The 16,319-nt window shown below is 50.1% G+C and overlaps 7 protein-coding genes across 7 annotated transcripts; 6 read left to right on the top strand and 1 right to left on the bottom strand.

Annotated features, from left to right (window-relative positions):
• Positions 1-20: 20 nt before the first annotated feature.
• Positions 21-570, top strand: BU24DRAFT_344227 (uncharacterized protein; the record flags this gene model as incomplete). The annotated part of the gene is made up of 2 exons (XM_033523396.1): positions 21-392; positions 466-570. The coding sequence occupies 2 exons, from the start codon at positions 21-23 to the stop codon at positions 568-570; spliced, it is 477 nt and encodes a 158-aa protein (XP_033386772.1).
• Positions 571-654: 84 nt separating this feature from the next.
• Positions 655-3,162, bottom strand: BU24DRAFT_368927 (S-adenosyl-L-methionine-dependent methyltransferase). Its single transcript, XM_033524384.1, has 2 exons — positions 2,496-3,162; positions 655-2,423 (listed from the first exon to the last, which is right to left on the bottom strand). The coding sequence occupies exons 1-2, from the start codon at positions 2,740-2,742 to the stop codon at positions 739-741; spliced, it is 1,932 nt and encodes a 643-aa protein (XP_033386773.1). The 5' UTR covers positions 2,743-3,162; the 3' UTR covers positions 655-738.
• A 179-nt stretch (positions 3,163-3,341) lies between these two features.
• On the top strand, positions 3,342-8,124 carry BU24DRAFT_390331 (nuclear condensin-like protein complex subunit Smc4). The gene is made up of 3 exons (XM_033525071.1): positions 3,342-7,547; positions 7,602-7,727; positions 7,781-8,124. The coding sequence occupies exons 1-3, from the start codon at positions 3,381-3,383 to the stop codon at positions 7,829-7,831; spliced, it is 4,344 nt and encodes a 1,447-aa protein (XP_033386774.1). The 5' UTR covers positions 3,342-3,380; the 3' UTR covers positions 7,832-8,124.
• A 751-nt stretch (positions 8,125-8,875) lies between these two features.
• Positions 8,876-10,961, top strand: BU24DRAFT_491399 (cytochrome P450 52A12). Its single transcript, XM_033533792.1, has 2 exons — positions 8,876-9,549; positions 9,615-10,961. The coding sequence occupies exons 1-2, from the start codon at positions 9,139-9,141 to the stop codon at positions 10,845-10,847; spliced, it is 1,644 nt and encodes a 547-aa protein (XP_033386775.1). The 5' UTR covers positions 8,876-9,138; the 3' UTR covers positions 10,848-10,961.
• A 557-nt stretch (positions 10,962-11,518) lies between these two features.
• BU24DRAFT_421428 (uncharacterized protein) lies at positions 11,519-12,002 on the top strand. The gene has a single exon (XM_033527727.1). It carries the CDS (start codon positions 11,558-11,560, stop codon positions 11,768-11,770), a length of 213 nt encoding a protein of 70 aa, XP_033386776.1. The 5' UTR covers positions 11,519-11,557; the 3' UTR covers positions 11,771-12,002.
• A 370-nt stretch (positions 12,003-12,372) lies between these two features.
• Positions 12,373-14,174, top strand: BU24DRAFT_170900 (uncharacterized protein). Its single transcript, XM_033521503.1, has 3 exons — positions 12,373-12,868; positions 12,926-13,453; positions 13,558-14,174. Exons 1-3 carry the CDS (start codon positions 12,622-12,624, stop codon positions 13,983-13,985), a joined length of 1,203 nt encoding a protein of 400 aa, XP_033386777.1. The 5' UTR covers positions 12,373-12,621; the 3' UTR covers positions 13,986-14,174.
• A 527-nt stretch (positions 14,175-14,701) lies between these two features.
• Positions 14,702-15,830, top strand: BU24DRAFT_432810 (uncharacterized protein; the record flags this gene model as incomplete). The annotated part of the gene is made up of 3 exons (XM_033529938.1): positions 14,702-14,868; positions 14,928-15,001; positions 15,070-15,830. The coding sequence occupies 3 exons, from the start codon at positions 14,702-14,704 to the stop codon at positions 15,828-15,830; spliced, it is 1,002 nt and encodes a 333-aa protein (XP_033386778.1).
• Positions 15,831-16,319: the final 489 nt, after the last annotated feature.

Here is a 16,319-nt window from a genome sequence, read left to right on the forward strand (position 1 = left end):
ATAACGACACACCACACAAAATGGCTACACCAATTCCTTCTGTCAGCGCACTGCGCATATTGCGTCAGTCCATACGTTCTCAAAGCTCGCAGAATCTTCAGAGCACACACCAGGTCCGCCACGCGACACTCCTCCGACGACCGAAGCGCCCATATACCTTCACGCAATTGATCACCCTCTCCGATGGTTCAACCTTCGTTCACCGTACTACGTCGCCCGCTCCCGTATACAAATCTACAAAAGATATCAAAAACACGCCTTTGTGGAATCCTTCGAGCCAGAAGCTGTTGAACATAGAAGAGGATGAAGCCGGAAAGTTGGCGGCTTTCAGAAGCAAGTTCGGACGGGGTTGGGATGCAGAGAGCTCAGGTAGCGCTGGAGATAAGGGATCGGTAAGTCTGCTGGTAACACATGGCAATTTTCAAATATCTGACTCTGCTCTAGGATGCCGGACAGTCTGGGGAGGATCATCTTCTGGACCTGATCAGCGCACAAAAGAAAGAGAAGGTAGCGAAGAAAGGGTCTGGGAAGAAGCCATCTGCAGCTGCTGCTTCGAAGGCGAAGAAATAGATCAGCCAATACCTACAATTCACAAGAGAGAAACTGGTGAAAGGAAACATTTGTATATTAAAGACGTCTGAATCACAGACTTTTGGCAATATTGGTATTCACAATTTATTACAATTACTATTGTTACAAGCCTCCAAGGGCACTCCACTTTAGAATTGCTAGGGAGATCTAAAATGTGAATTCTGACCCCGGTTTATTTGACTTCGACCTAAAGAAATTGCTGATGTCAGTGTCTGGGTTTCGGAAAGGCCACTCCCTATAAGCTTTAAACAGCTCAGTTGCCATTTCCATAGTCAACGACCGAGCACGAAAGCGGTCCATACTTAACCTCCCACCTCGGGAAGGGTCTCGAAGGGCGGGGACCTCTTCGATGAGATCTCCGGCGCCAGATTGCAGATCTTCCAAAGCATGTGGAAGGTCGGCCGTTATAGAACTCAGCAGACCGTAAATGAAATCGATGAAATATTGGATATCCTGAAGTGATAGAGCTTCCGAATTAGGGAGTGGCTCTATATCAGAAAGCGACATGCGATTGGCGGGCCAGAACTCGTCGGGTTGCATCACTAAAGGCTCCATAGTCCGCTTGTCCCAGTCAATTCGGGGAAACCCAGATCTAAGTGACATACAATCATCCAGGTCCGTATTTACGCCAGTCCGGTAATTACCGTCTAGGGCTGCATGCGCCTGGTCGAATTTCTGTTGGAGGCCTTTCAATCTCTCAAGTGCCTTCGTCTTGGAATTGCCATCGTCCATCTTGAGTATTTGGCATTCGAGTTGATACACTGCTTCTCCTAGATCCACTACGGCATCCTTTTTCTGCCTTTTCTGCTCCAGCCCTCTCAATGATCTCGTCCGGACCGTCAGATCAAGACCAGCGGCTCGATCTATGTGGGGGGGTAACACGGGAGGTTGTTTCGTTCGTTTTGCTGGAGCTTTTGATGTTGGTAATTTCATGTCAAATGTCACCCCGGGCCAGATCACGTCGGCGAACTTGAATAATTCGACAGCATGGTTGGTCACAAGACCTGTGATTGGTAGATCTTGTAGTGCTCGCAATCGAAGATATTCTGTAGTTTCTCCCACAGTCATGATCGCAGTACCATCTGTTTTCTTGATAACATCGTCTACAATATCGTGAACTAGTGACCTGCGGTGCGTGGGAAGCGATGTGCCTCTGGATTCCATGGCTTTCATAGTTTTCGCGATACCTTCGATTTCGTAACGCGCCTCACGCCCCACAGCATCTCTTCCAAACCCTCTCTCCCTAGGCCCTGGTGCTACAATTTCCCTCGTCTCAGCAAACTTTCTGAGTGTGAAAGTACCTCTGCCCAGCTGGTTCAGCGATTTCGGATTTATGACTTTTGAGTCTTCGTCTAAATGCCAAAGGAGCATCCTTGTAGGACCGAATGCGTGGAATATTTGCTTTTGCCATGCCAATTCCGTATAGCTATATAGAATTTGTCTTGCCATGGAGCTAACTCCGAAGCCAGGCAGGACTGGATCCCATGCAATTGTGCCCGTCACGAGTAGGGTATTGTTGATTTCATTTGCTTGTGGGTCGTTGGGCTCAGGCATCTTTTGGTGAGGTAGATACCCATCTTTGACCAATTGATTGAGCGATTCGAAGACAGTTGGATCGTACGGCGCCAGTTTGTACTTCGATCCAGGCTTGTCCAATAACGGCTTGAGGAATTGTTCGAAGATTTTGATATCTGGTTCGATGAGAATATGGCTTCGCGGTTGGAGGAATTCGTGGAGTTTGGACGTCCAGACACCTGCTCCGGGGTTGATGTCAATGATATCACAGCCCTTATATTTTTCGAGTGTATGCCCATGGTAATCGATAACATCATCTGTTTTATGGCACACAACAGTTAGCAACCATCGGGGCTCCATTTCTCGACGTAATGCGACCATGAACATACCGCAAAGTTTACTGCTCACTATCTGTGGCACGATACGAGCAGTCTCAGTTTTGTTCGCCGGACCCGAATTGCGCCTCGCCGTCTCCGCGATTACGCTTGAAAGGGAACCTGGTACCGTTTCCACGTTCTTCCAGTGCGTTGTGCCTCTTTCTTTCGGCTTAGCTCTGCTAGCAACATGTCGACGTGAGAGCGCACGCACATTCAATGGTAAACGCCACACTCCATGAGGTATTTTACGCCTCAGCATGATTTAGGGCGACGGTGGATATTAGGGTCGAGCAAGCATCTTGAGTGCAAGAATCTGAGAGTGTTCCTGGGTAGATGGTTCGGGCGTTCGTCATGGAGAAACTAACCACTTTCGGTCGATAACGATATAGTGGCACATGCGTCGTGGATTGTGAGGCGGGGTGGATAGTTTCAAGGGCTATGGGAGGGAGACTTCAGATCACAGTGTAAGTTACGAAGCAACAAAATAACCAGAGCGAAACTCCCTTGATATATTCAGATTGCCGTGTAAAGATCTTTGAACGTGGGGAAGCTCAATGTATTTATGGCGAGTTTCCTGCAGAGCAGCATCCCTTCTATAGGGCGACCCGATAACACAAGAACAATGCCGAGTCACAAGAGAAAGAAGGAAAGGTATGGAAATGTTCACCCCAATAGATTAGTTTAGCTGTAGACTACCAGTAAATACCGCAACTCTCTTGCTTCTCAAGGTTCATTGCGTCGCCCATGTCCACTTTCGCGGATGACCCTGGTAAGGCTGAGCCGAATGCTGCCAAGCCAAGCGTGCTAGCGTGTTGTGCATCAAAACAAACACAACAGTGCACCAAACCAAACACAACCCCACCATTGTAATCACCAAATCTCACACCAACAGACATAATGTCTTCAGAATCGCCGCGGAAGTCAACCCGCGCCGGTACGGCGCGACGAAAAGCCCCCGTCATCGATTCGTCCGATGTCGAGGAGGAGAACCAATCCCCTCAAATCAAACAGGAAGAAGAGGATGACTTTACACCTGCACCCTTACCCGCGAAAAGGCGTGGACGACCACGAAAAAACGCAGATGAGAGTGCGACGCCGAAACCCACTGCCCCACGAAGGCGACCGCGCGCCACTGAGAGCGTCGAGCCCAGCCAGATGTTCAGTCCTACCAGTTCGGTAGCGGAGCCACAGTCGGCCATAAAGAAGGAGCCAACGAAGCGAAGGACAAGCACAAAGCCAGCTCCAAGTGCAAGGAAACCTCGCGTATCTGCGGCTGCGACATCTGTAGACGGAGATTCGCATCTCCTCACTCCTGAGCCGACTGCCTCGCCCGAGCCCCAGCCCGTTCAAACTCCCAGTACCCCACTGGCCGATATCACAGATTCCGCGGTCAATGAGAGAATACCAGTGCCTGAGCCTGAGCCTGAGCCTGAAACGGAAATCCAAAATACAATCATCGAGAGAACACCAGTGCCTGAACCTGAAACGGAAATCCAAAATACGATCATCGAGAAGCCTAATGCTCGAGATCCCGTGTTTGAAAAACCAATGGATATACTGGTGCGAAAGAGAGCAGCAGGACTTATTGTTGCACCGGAGCCCACCGTTCCAAAGAATCGCATGGTTATCACCTATTTGATTCTCACGAACTTTAAAAGTTACGCTGGTCGTCAAGAAGTGGGGCCATTCCATGCCTCGTTCTCCTCCGTTGTGGGACCCAATGGCTCCGGGAAATCCAATGTCATCGACTCTCTGTTGTTTGTGTTTGGTTTCCGTGCCAGCAAGATGAGGCAGGGGAAGATATCTGCGCTTATACACAATTCTGCCGCATTTCCCGATCTGGATCACTGCGAAGTCGAGGTGCATTTTCAAGAGGTGATGGATTTACCGGGTGGGGGCACTGAGGTGGTTCCAGAGTCGACCATTGTCATTTCTCGACGGGCTTTCAAGAACAACTCCAGTAAATACTATATCAACAAAAGGGAATCCACGTTCACCGTCGTTACAAGCCTGCTAAAGGATAGAGGCGTTGACCTTGACCATAAACGCTTCCTGATTTTACAGGGTGAAGTCGAATCCATTGCGCAGATGAAGCCTAAAGCTGCCAGTGAACATGACGATGGCCTCCTTGAATACTTGGAGGATATCATTGGCACTTCTAAATACAAGACCCCCATCGAGGAGGCTGCCGCAGAAACCGAAACCCTTAACGAAGTCTGCACAGAGAAAAGCAACCGTGTACAGCATGTGGAGAAAGAGAAGAGTGGGCTAGAAGAGAAAAAGAACAAAGCGCTAGCCTATCTCCGCGACGAAAATGAGTTGGCCATCAAGCGCGCGACACTGTACCAGTTATACATATCTGAGTTTGATGATCATATTCAAGTTACGGAGGAGTCAGTCAACCAACTCAAAGCTCAGCTCGAGGAAGAACTCGCGAAGCACAAGGGCAACGAAGAAGGGATCGAATCCCTCGACCGGCAACATGCGAAAGGGTTGAAGGAGTGTGGGAAGCTTGAGAAACAGACTCAGGAAGTCCTAGATCAAATGTCAAAATTCGAGAAGGAGGCCCTCAAATTTGAAGAGAGAAGGAAGTTCCTGGCAAACAAGCAGAAGAAGTCGGAAAAGACTAAAGAAAGCAGCAGGCATGGAATATCCGAGGCAGAGACGACCTCTAAGCAATGTACAGATGACATTGAGCGATGCAGCGAAGAGATTGCAGAGCTCGAACAGGAAATGAAGGTCGAGGAGAAGGAGTTGGACGCTCTTCGTGCAAGCCTGGCAGGGAAAACCCAAGGTCTTTCAGACGAGATTGCAGAGAAACAAAAGTCACTGGAACCATGGAGTGCGAAGATCAACGAAAAACAGTCTACCATCGCAGTTGCTCAGAGTGAACTTGATATTCTTCGCGAGAAGGAGAACTCTGGTGCCAAAAACATCGCCGAGGTCGAAGCGAAAATTGCAACCTTGGAAGCTTCAAAAGAAGCAAAGGCCGCCGAACTCGACGACTGCAAGAACGAGAAAGATCGGGTTGAAGAGGAGGCGGATAACGTCCAGGCGCAGATCGATGATTTGATTAAACGAGAACCTGCTCTGCAATCGAAATTGTCTGGAGCCAGGCAGAAGGCGGACGAGGCTCGTGCGAGTCTTTCAGCAACACAAAATCAAGGCAACGTCCTTTCGGGCCTGATGCGATTGAAAGATTCCGGGCGTATCAATGGCTTCCATGGTCGACTCGGAAACCTCGGCACAATTGATCAAAGATACGATGTAGCCATTTCCACGGCATGCCCGCAACTAGAAAACATGGTAGTCGACACAGTGGAAGTTGGCCAACAGTGCATAGACTACTTGCGGAAGAACAATCTCGGACGAGCCAACTTCATCCTTCTAGACCGACTTGCTCGTCGAGATCTCAGCCAAATCGATACGCCCGAGAATGCCCCTCGCCTATTCGATCTTGTGAAGCCAAAGCATGATCGGTTCGGCCCTGCCTTCTACAGTGTCTTGCAGAACACGCTCGTCGCGAAAGACCTTGAACAAGCAAACCGCATTGCTTATGGTGCGAAGCGTTGGCGAGTAGTGACTCTGGATGGCCAGCTCATAGACAAATCTGGTACTATGAGCGGTGGTGGCACTCGGGTTGCAAAAGGCGGAATGTCCTCGAAGCTCGCTTCGGATGTTACCAAGGAGCAAGTCGTCAAGTTGGAGCAAGATCGCGACGCACTGGAGCAGGCCTTTGCCGATATTCAGCAACAGCATCGTGAGCTGGAGATGAGCCTACGTCAATTACGGGATCAAATTCCTAAACTTGAGACCAAAGCCCAGAAGCTTGCCCTCGAGTTGGACAGCTTTGATCGCAATATTGCAGATTCTCAGCGGCGCATCGAAGAACTCAGTGCCGAGCAGTCTAGCACTAAGTCAGACAAGGCCCGCATATCCGCGCTGGAGAAGAGCATCGCAAGCACGGAAAAGGAGGTCGCAAAGCTGCATGCAGAGACTGCTGATATAGAGGCCGAGATCAAAGCGATTCAGGACAAGATCATGGAGATTGGCGGCGTCAAGCTTCGTAGTCAGAATGCTAAAGTCGCTCTGTTGAAAGGGCGGATCGACACGTTGACTGACGAGGCCTCTAGTGCGGAGATCTCGAGGTCGAAGGTTCAGAAACAAAAGCTGAAGCACGAGAAGTCGTTCGCCGATGCCTCCAAAGAATTGGAGAAGCTCGCCGTCGAAATTGAAAAGGTCGAAGAAGACATGGAGGCGCAAAAGCGGGACGTTGAGGGCACAAGGGAACGTGCAGAAGAGGCACAGGAAGCCTTGGAGACGCGGAAAGAGGAGCTTCAAGAGCTCAAGAAGGAGCTGGACGAGCGAAAGGCCGAGCTTCAGAAAACACGTGGCATCGAGATCGAAATGCGCAATAAGCTGGAAGAGGGCGAGAATAACCTTGGGGAGTTCCGGCGGAAGCAGCGTGCCTTCCAGGACAAGCTCGGAAACCTCAACTACCAGAGCCTTAGCGACATCGGTGAGGAACAAGAGTCCGACGGGATACCAACCTTCACAAAGGATGAACTGCAAGATATCGACCGAGATGACTTGAAGAGTGAAATCGCCAGCCTCGAAAAGAAGAACGAGAATGTCTCGGTTGACACGTCTGTCTTGGCCGAATACCGAAAACGGGTGGAGGAACATGCCGCTCGCTCCCAGGACTTGGCCAGCGCAGTTGCTGCTCGTGATGCTGCGCGCAGTCGAACCAATGAATTGCGCCACTTGCGCCTCGAGGGCTTCATGACAGGCTTCTCGCAAATCTCCATGCGCCTGAAGGAGATGTATCAGATGATCACGATGGGTGGCAACGCTGAGTTGGAGCTCGTCGACAGTCTGGACCCATTCTCTGAGGGAATTCTCTTCAGCGTCATGCCTCCCAAGAAGAGCTGGAGGAATATCAGCAATCTGTCAGGTGGAGAGAAGACGCTGAGCTCTCTAGCGTTGGTGTTTGCACTACATCACTACAAGCCAACACCGCTATACGTCATGGACGAGATTGACGCAGCTTTGGATTTCCGAAACGTAAGTTTTTTGTGGGATTTAGACTTCCGTGTCTGCGACTGACCTCTTTACTAGGTTTCGATTGTTGCAGCGTACATCAAAGAGAGGACCAAGAACGCACAATTCATCGTCATCTCACTCCGAAACAACATGTTTGAGCTTGCTGCTCGTTTAGTCGGTGTATACAAGGTTAATCACATGGTAAGCAATTTCTTTCGAACCTTGAGCAACGCACGACTGACTGAATTCAATAGACCAAGAGTGTCACGATTGAGAACAAAGACTACATCACCGGGCGAGCGTAGATGGAACGAGCACCGATGGCGGCTTTTAATATTGTATATTCTTTCTACCGACAAGACATAGGGTGATGACCAAGGTGATGATGGGATGGGGCATGATGGCGTTCTGGGTATGTTGCATCATGAATTGGAATTGGGTGGGACATGGACATCAAGGGATGGACGGGTGGAGCGATTGCCATGTGCGATGCCCGTGTGCCAATTTTCTAGCCTGATAGGCATGCAATGTTTATGTTTTTCACGATCGTATCTCTACTGATATTGGCTATATGAACATAAGATCATTGACTTCACCTATTCGCTGAGCGAAGGGGTTTCTAACAGCCACTCATCGATCCAATATCTTGGATACTACTACTCGCTTGCACTTCTTCAAATCGGCAGCGAAGCGGAATACCGTTCTGCTGCAAGTCATTCCACGCCCAACTCTGGCAATGCTTGCGATATATGAATCGTTACTATCGTTACGTCAAGGTACGTACGTACTACTTATCAGTACGGAGTACAGCGTCGAAATCCTACGAGTACGAAAGCTGCCGACACAACAAACGAACGATTCACCCTAAACAGTGCATCCGAAGGAGAAACGGGCGAGCACGGTCGAGAGAACCACCTCGTCGTAAGCACTACGACGCAAGTACCCGTACATTGTTGCGAGAAAACTAGGCTGCAGCCTGCCGGCATCAGGGGACGGTACGGTGATATCTACTTGCATGATAGCCGTGAGCCCCTATTAGCCCAACCACCATTTTGAAAAGATCGAAAGTTGAGTTTCAAATCTATAGGATTCTTGTATACCTTGTCATTGCACACACAACACGAAGTACAGAGTAGTTGTTTATCTTCTCAACAGATGTTATGACAATCCTACACGGAACAAACGGACGGACGAATCCGAATCCGAGTCTCCTTTCTGCAACTGTACAGCTACCCAGGTATGCAACTATGTCGTGGTGTTGTTTCAGAAGTGGAGCGCCACAGAGCGAATAATGGGGCTGGTAGAATAATATTCAAGTGAAGACTACGAGATGCTAGTCCTGCCATGGCCTAGCCGCCTGAACGGGTCAGGTACCTGATGCATATACATGGTACTAAAGCCCTATCGTCTATTATCGTTTTCTACGTATCACTAATCGCTACCTCTCAATTGTTCTCGACATTTTTACATGAGCGAAGTTTTGTAACGCGACGCGATTCTTTTTCTTCTCCTGATAGAATCCACACTGACTGAGTGTGTGGTCTATTTCCAATTGATCTTTCAACACCACGCACAAGGGGAGCGGGCAAGCATCAATTAACCCACCACCACCATGTACATCTCACTCGTATGGGCAATAACCGGCCTCTGCATCTTCACAACCTACAAGTTCCTCCTATGGTGCGTGAACGAGCGCCGCATCCGCGCCAACATGCGGCAGCTCGGCAGCCAGCGACCCATGATGCTGCGTGAAGGCGACTTCTTCAGCCTGGGGAACCTCCGCAACCTCATGAGGGCCGACAAGGGGTACTATCTGCCTTACTACCTGTACGACCGCACGGTCGGGCGCATGGATGCGTGGGCACACAAGCCGGCGACGTTCTATCAGTTTCTGTTCGGCGCGAAGCTGATCTTCACGGTTGATCCGAAGAACGTGCAGACGATCCTCGCGACCAAGTTCAAGGACTTTGAGCTTGGGGAGGTGCGGAGGAAGTCGTTTTTCCCTTTGCTTGAAAGGGGCATTGTGAGTAGTAGTGGCGGCTGTGATTCATGATATCTCGAACGACAATTCGCTAATCTGCCATACAGTTTGCCAATGACGGTAAGGAATGGGAGCACTCACGCGCCCTGCTACGTCCCCAATTCGTCCGAGATCAGGTCAGCGATCTCGAGCTGGAGGAGCGACATGTGCAGAATATGCTCCAGGCGCTGCCCGTCAACCCGGACGGCTGGACCGACGTCACGGACATGAAGACGCTGTTCTTCCGGCTCACGCTCGACACGGCGACCGAATTCCTCTTCGGCGAGACGGTGGGATCGCAACTGGCGAACCTCCCCGGGCCACTGGCGAAATTCAGCCCAGTGGCCTTCAACGAGGGCGACTTCGCTACCTCGTTCGATCGCGCGCAGCGCTACATGTCGAAAGCCATGAGACTCGACACGCTATGGTGGATGGCATACGACGACGAGTTCCGCAAAGAATGCCGCACATGCCACGGCTTCCTCGACCACTACATCAACCGCGCGCTCGCCCAGAAGAAAAACCCTCCCACCATCAAAGAACCCCAAACAACAACAGAAGGAACCGGGCCCAGCAAACCCAAATACGTCTTCCTCTCCGCCCTCGCGGAAACCACCGACAACCCCGCCGAACTCCGCCAGGAGCTCCTCAACATCCTGCTCGCCGGGCGCGACACGACAGCCAGCCTCCTCTCCTTCCTCTTCATCGAGCTCGCGAAGCAGCCCTCCGTCTTCCGCCGGCTCCGCGCCCTCGTCCTCGACGACTTCGGCTCCTACGACCACCCGCGCGACGTCTCGTTTGCCCGGCTGAAAAGCTGCTCGTACCTCCAGTGGTGTCTGAACGAGACGCTAAGGCTGCATCCGATCGTCCCCGTCAACAGCCGCCGCGCAGTGCGCGACACGTCGCTGCCGACTGGCGGAGGGCCGGACGGCACGGCGCCGGTGTACGTGCGGAAGGGCATGGCGGTCGAGTACAGTGTGTACATCATGCACCGGTTGCGGGACTACTGGGGCGAGGATGCGGACGTGTTCAGGCCGGAGAGGTGGGACGGGAAGAGGCAGGGTTTCGAGTACTTGCCGTTCAATGGCGGGCCGAGGATCTGTATTGGACAGCAGTTTGCGCTGACGGAGGCTGGGTATGTGGTTGTGAGGTTGTTGCAGAGGTTCGAGGAGGTGGTGGGCGTGGGGAATACGTGGCAGAGTAAGGAGACGGGCGGGTTGGGCTGGTTGAGGTATGGGTTGACGTTGACGATGAGTCCGGCGGATGGGGTGAAGCTTAGGTTTAAGGAGGCAAAGCAGTAGATTGGAGGGAGGGGTGTAAGTGGTAATGATTATAGTAAAGTTAATAGTAACGAACGACTGGTAATGTATAATAATGAATTCAAAGATCAAATTGTCTACTGGAACATCAGTGACAATCAGGTCTCTACATAGTCTGATTCCATGTCTTCTCTATGGCTCTCTCCTATTGATATACACATCTGTCAAATAGCAGTCGTCCCACAGGTTGACATATTAAACGCATACTATACTTTTTCAGACAGAGTTAACCATCAGTTCAATTTCCAGAAAAAAAAACAGGATACTTCAGCAACATTTCATTTATCATCACTCCTGCTGTCCAATTCCAACACTACAAGATCAACACCACACTCAAGATTGAGAATGCTCAAGGAAGTGATGCAAAAGAATGACAGGTCTTTCATTGTATATTGCATAATTATGGTGTATGTAACTACATAAAAATATATTCCCGTCTTGCGTCCAGTAGTACTCAGATATCACAGAATTTGATTGGTTGGTGAGACTTGACGTCTACTACATATTGCTCTGCATGACATTTCATCGGTTCCTCCTTCGTTCCTACATATTCACGTTTAATTAGGGTTGAGAGTGCATGAAGTTTTACGCTCAACACTCAACACGACAATGACATAAGAAAAACAGGAAAACAGACGAGAAATGCATCCATCGATGTTACTCGATAGATATTTGATATCGCACAGGACGAAATGGTCGCTGTGAAGTGCAAGACGGAGTCCCTCGCCGGATCGCTTTGGGTTGGTTCAACGGTTCAGCTGCAGGTGCGGCCCGTTCCCACCCCCTCCTCCCAACGCACGTTTGAGGTCGCACATTTAATGCATGAAATGCCGACCGAACTTGAAAGACGTTTTAATGCTAGGCCCCGATGCAGACGTATATTTGACCCAAATACACAAGACTAGGTGGATAAACTTTGAGTTTACAAAATGTCATGGAGAGCAAGTGCCGACTTTTCGCCAACCACGAATAGAAGCGCGTTGGAGTGGTTATACCAACAGCGTGATATACATCTGTGCAGATGTCCCTCAGGAGAAAGAAGGACTCTGGAAAGTGATTCACACTGATAGAACAGGCGGAGAATCCCATCCGACGAGTTCTTTCCAGTCACTCGAAATGCCGGCATGGGTACCTACCGTACGTCGCTATGCGTTCTCGCAGAACGCCGTTTCTGACACTGACCCCTTCATCTCAGGCTCTCTCCCCCCCAGAGATTCTCATCACACTACATTGTCCAATCGGTACTCGAATCTCATGAGCGCGGTTATGCTATGAATTCCTCGTTGATGCGGCCAGCCTCGCAGAAAAGAACCTTGTCAGAGATCGCTATGTCAATCGCGCTGTCAGTAAGAACAACACGTTCATTGCCAGCCTCTACATCCATGATCTCCGTCGTCAATGCCCTCGCTTAACAGCTGTCCCATGCCATACACACCTAGGCATATAGTCTGCACATTCGGCTTCCATCTGCGCCCAGCGCGCCTGCATGAGCGCTTCCGAGCGTCTGCACCCCAGAATACCAAGCCACATATCACTCGACCATGTGATATGCCGCGGAAATGCAACCAGCTCATTTCTCAATCCTTCCTCTCTCTTGTCGCGCGTAGTATTTGACCATGAGGGATCCGCATGGCTTTGGGATGGGTAGCCTGGATTTGCTCACCTTACACTCGTTGGATAGATTCCTCTCCCATGGTTGGCGCTGGCAGTCAACCCGTCCCCTCGTTTGCTTTTTATATTGAATTGAAAGCGTAGTATGGCTGGTTTCGTGCCGCCAACGTCGCTTCAAACTAATGGTCCATTGCCGCCTTCACCGGAATTTCTGGCAGAGACTATAGGGCCACACCTGATAGCTGCGAGTTGCGTGTTCATCGTCCTGTCGACTGCGTTCGTTGCACTCAGATATTGGGCACGGTACCTGACGCATACGAAGTTCGGGATCGAAGATGTCCTCATTCCATTTGCATGGCTCGCTGAGGTGGGACTCTGCATCACTGGAATCGGTACGATCCCCAAAACCCTTCAAATCTCTACCCCTCGAAACTGAAAGCGATGAACAGTAATGGTGGAAACCGCGGGGACCGGCCGGCACTTAGCCTACGTCGTGACGCAAGACGAATCTATGATTATAGAGCATTTCAAAGGAACAATGCTCTGCGAGATCCTCCACTTCCCTGCCGTGGCCATCCCAAAACTCTGCGTCGTCATTCTGTACCTTCGCATCTTCACGGAAAAGTGGGCTCGCCGTGCAACCTGGATGCTGATTTACGTCATCGGCGCGACATGGCTGTCGTACACCATCGCGACGATGTTCCAATGCGTTCCTTTCGCCTTCAATTGGAACAAGAATATTCCAGGTGGTCGGTGCTTCAATGTGAAGGCCTTCGCGACGAGTAGTAGTGTGCCTAATATTGTGACTGATGTCGCGGTGCTGGTGCTCCCAGTCAAGACGATTATGGAGTTGAAGATATCGAAGGGCAGGCGGTGGGGCCTTATGTGTATATTTTTGACAGGTGGTATTGGGATCGTGGCGTCTATTGCTAGAACTGTTGTTTTTGGGAGGGTTGATCCATTGGATGATCCTACTTGTCAGTTTTTTCCTATGTATACCTTCGTTCAACCCCAGACTGGACATCTCTCAGTTTCACCCAGGTATCCGTAGGGGAAGACAAAGACTAATATTCACCGACAGTCAAAACCGTTGAACTCATCACCTGGACAATCGTTGAGCCGGGTCTCTATCTTTTCGCGGCCTGCGCGCTATCTTTCAAACCTCTGTTCCGCATGGTCGCGAGAGGTCTTCATCTGGACAGGCTCGTCACGTCTACCCGCACAACGTACGCCGGCCGCAAGACAGGAAAAGGTCGGACGATAGGTGTACCAGCTAGTGACGATGGTGGTATTCAATGTGACACGCCTGAGTCCTCACATCAGGAATTCCGTCAACTCGAACCGCTGAAGGGACTAGGAGATGGAGATTTGGAAATGGGGTGGAAGGAGGGCGACGATGAGGTAAGTACCATCGCTGAGACAGACACGACGTCTGATAAGGATGTAAGAGTTGATAGAGTGAGGTTCGAAGATAGTGGTGAACTTCGAGATGAGAAGATGGTTGTATAATTACAGATGTACCTATACCATGAAAAGGATGTGTGGCTGGCGTAAAGCCCATCTAGATATCCAAGGCGCCACCAGGTGGGAAATTTCGTTCTCCCAATCTTTGAAGAATATGAAAATGGGCTGCTTGATGCCGAAGAATGTGTATCCATCAATGCTGCGGAGTGACTCATGTAGCCGTTGGTTCTAGGACAAGTTACGACATCCAACACTTGGTAGGTTGGCGGCACGACGGGATCAATATCCCGCTAGGTTGAGAAGGAGATCAACAAAATCACATCCTTGCATCGGAATGGAATTGCCTGATATGTAATGGGTTCGAATCACACACACAAGAATAACCCCACCATAGGTTGACCATAGGTTGCATTTTCCCCACGTTACAACGAGTTGTACGGGACAGCCACCACGTGGTTTTGCTGTATGGTAGGTCGGATCGACCGGTTAAATTGCCAACGGATATCGTACTTTCGTTCCATGACGAATGATCGGATATACGAAAGGTTAGGTTCCACGGTATTGGGAATATGGCGCATGGAAGTATAAATCCCCCGGTGGGTTGCTGTACTTCCGGTGGTTTTTGATACTGTCGCGCTTTACATGCTTTTGTTACTTCCCTAAGCACTAGTATACGAGGTGTTTACCCTGCAAACACAGCACATATTATGGTTCTCAACAGCATATAATAAACATTACACACTGATCTGTTGCTTCGTTCCATGATGGCAGAAAAAGAACAATACGCAATGTCCCAGTCGGAAATCGACCATTTCCTTGAACATGGCTGGGTCAAGTTGACCAACTGCTTCACGCGGGAACAAGCCGCGGAGCTTCAGGCTACTATGTGGACGAGATTGGGGATGGATCCAAATGACATGTCGACTTGGTAAGATTTCCTCCAATCAGGCTACTGTTGCTTCGATGATTAAACAAAGCGTTGGATAGGCGTACGGAACGAACGAACATGCCTTGGTTTAATGCATTCTCTGTCGAGGAATTCGCACCGAAGGCATGGGGCGGTAAGATTAGATCCCACTTCGACTATATCCTCGTTAAATTGGCAGCGGATTGCTAACTTTTGTGACAGGCATATGCTCACTGCTCGGCGGCGCTGAAAGGGTCGATCCTGGGGCTTCTACGTGGAAAGACGGCTTCATCGTGAATCTCGGCACACCGGCTGGTCATAACAAGGTAATCAAGCCGCAGGAACTAGACGGCTGGCATGTGGATGGTGATTTCTTTGTGCACTATCTCGATTCACCCGAACAGGCGCTATTGGTGATTCCGCTTTGGTCAGACATTGAGCCCAATGGTGGTGGTACGTTGATATGTCCTCCGGCCATCGATATCATCGCCAAACACCTCTATGAGCACCCGGAAGGAGTTTCGCCTCGCATGACTATTCGTGCAGAGAACCCGGAGTTCAAGCAGGAGGAAGGGTTGAGGTGGTGCTGTGAGGTGGCCAAGTCAATGCCGGATGAAGCGTTTGTTGAGGCAACTGGTGTCGTGGGAGATGTGTATCTTTTGCATCCTTTGATGCTGCATTCTGCGAGTAACAACCAATTGCGTAAGGTTAGGGTTATTACGAACCCGCCAGTCAGCGTGAAGGAGCCATTCGTGTTTGATCGAGAAGATGGAAATTATAGTGTAGTGGAAAAGAAGACCATGAAGGCGGTAGGGAAAGACAGACTCGAGGGATGGAGAATACAGGGGGAGAGACAAAGACTTGTTCCGGCCAGAGTTCGAATTCAGCAGGAGATGAAGCGGAAGGAGGAAGAGAGGTTGAGGAAGTTGCAAGAGACGGGAGAGGCCGAGCCACAGGCAAAGCGTGTCGAGGCGGCGGCATAGAGCCAATGCTGGATTAATGTTAATATAATTTGAACCACGAGGAGAATCAGAAATTCGATGAGTTGATCACTATAGTTTGATGTGTGAAATTTCATGAATGAGGTTGTTGTTAATCATATGGTAGTCTCACGTGATCCAGCAAGTCGATAGTTGGAGAGTTGTCGCCTTATAAATCTGAGAACCCTATGGTCAGCCTAAGGAATAGATCTTGTTCTTCGAGAAGCCGGAGCATTAAAGCATCTAATAGGAATGATTAGTTGATTACTTGCTGATGAGTTCGCGCGCGGAAGCTGAGCTGGGTGGAATGTGTCCGGAACAGTGCCGCTTGTGGCGATGAACATGCCTACCAAGACCCTGACGTGCCTGATTAGAAATGGTCCTGTGGTTCCTTTGTCACTCATTGGTGATCGAGTCAGGGCATACTCGGCAACGGATGCTCAAGTAATTGCTGATTACTGAATCAAGTACATTTCTGCACCGATGGGAATC

The sequence above is a fragment of the Aaosphaeria arxii genome, assembly GCF_010015735.1.
Source record: "Aaosphaeria arxii CBS 175.79 unplaced genomic scaffold BU24scaffold_3, whole genome shotgun sequence".
NCBI lineage: Eukaryota > Fungi > Ascomycota > Dothideomycetes > Pleosporales > Aaosphaeria > Aaosphaeria arxii.

Excerpts from the sequence above, each read along its gene's own strand:
- BU24DRAFT_390331 (XM_033525071.1), top strand. The coding sequence starts at position 3,381 with ATGTCTTCAGAATCGCCGCGGAAGTCAACCCGCGCCGGTACGGCGCGA. Across the intron at positions 7,548-7,601 it reads CAGCTTTGGATTTCCGAAAC|GTTTCGATTGTTGCAGCGTA; the intron begins GTAAGTTTTTTG and ends CCTCTTTACTAG. Across the intron at positions 7,728-7,780 it reads TATACAAGGTTAATCACATG|ACCAAGAGTGTCACGATTGA; the intron begins GTAAGCAATTTC and ends TGAATTCAATAG.
- BU24DRAFT_421428 (XM_033527727.1), top strand. The coding sequence starts at position 11,558 with ATGGTCGCTGTGAAGTGCAAGACGGAGTCCCTCGCCGGATCGCTTTGG.
- BU24DRAFT_368927 (XM_033524384.1), bottom strand. The coding sequence starts at position 2,742 with ATGCTGAGGCGTAAAATACCTCATGGAGTGTGGCGTTTACCATTGAAT. Across the intron at positions 2,424-2,495 it reads AGTGAGCAGTAAACTTTGCG|ATGATGTTATCGATTACCAT; the intron begins GTATGTTCATGG and ends GCCATAAAACAG.
- BU24DRAFT_170900 (XM_033521503.1), top strand. The coding sequence starts at position 12,622 with ATGGCTGGTTTCGTGCCGCCAACGTCGCTTCAAACTAATGGTCCATTG. Across the intron at positions 12,869-12,925 it reads ACTCTGCATCACTGGAATCG|TAATGGTGGAAACCGCGGGG; the intron begins GTACGATCCCCA and ends AGCGATGAACAG. Across the intron at positions 13,454-13,557 it reads TCCATTGGATGATCCTACTT|TCAAAACCGTTGAACTCATC; the intron begins GTCAGTTTTTTC and ends ATTCACCGACAG.
- BU24DRAFT_491399 (XM_033533792.1), top strand. The coding sequence starts at position 9,139 with ATGTACATCTCACTCGTATGGGCAATAACCGGCCTCTGCATCTTCACA. Across the intron at positions 9,550-9,614 it reads CTTTGCTTGAAAGGGGCATT|TTTGCCAATGACGGTAAGGA; the intron begins GTGAGTAGTAGT and ends TCTGCCATACAG.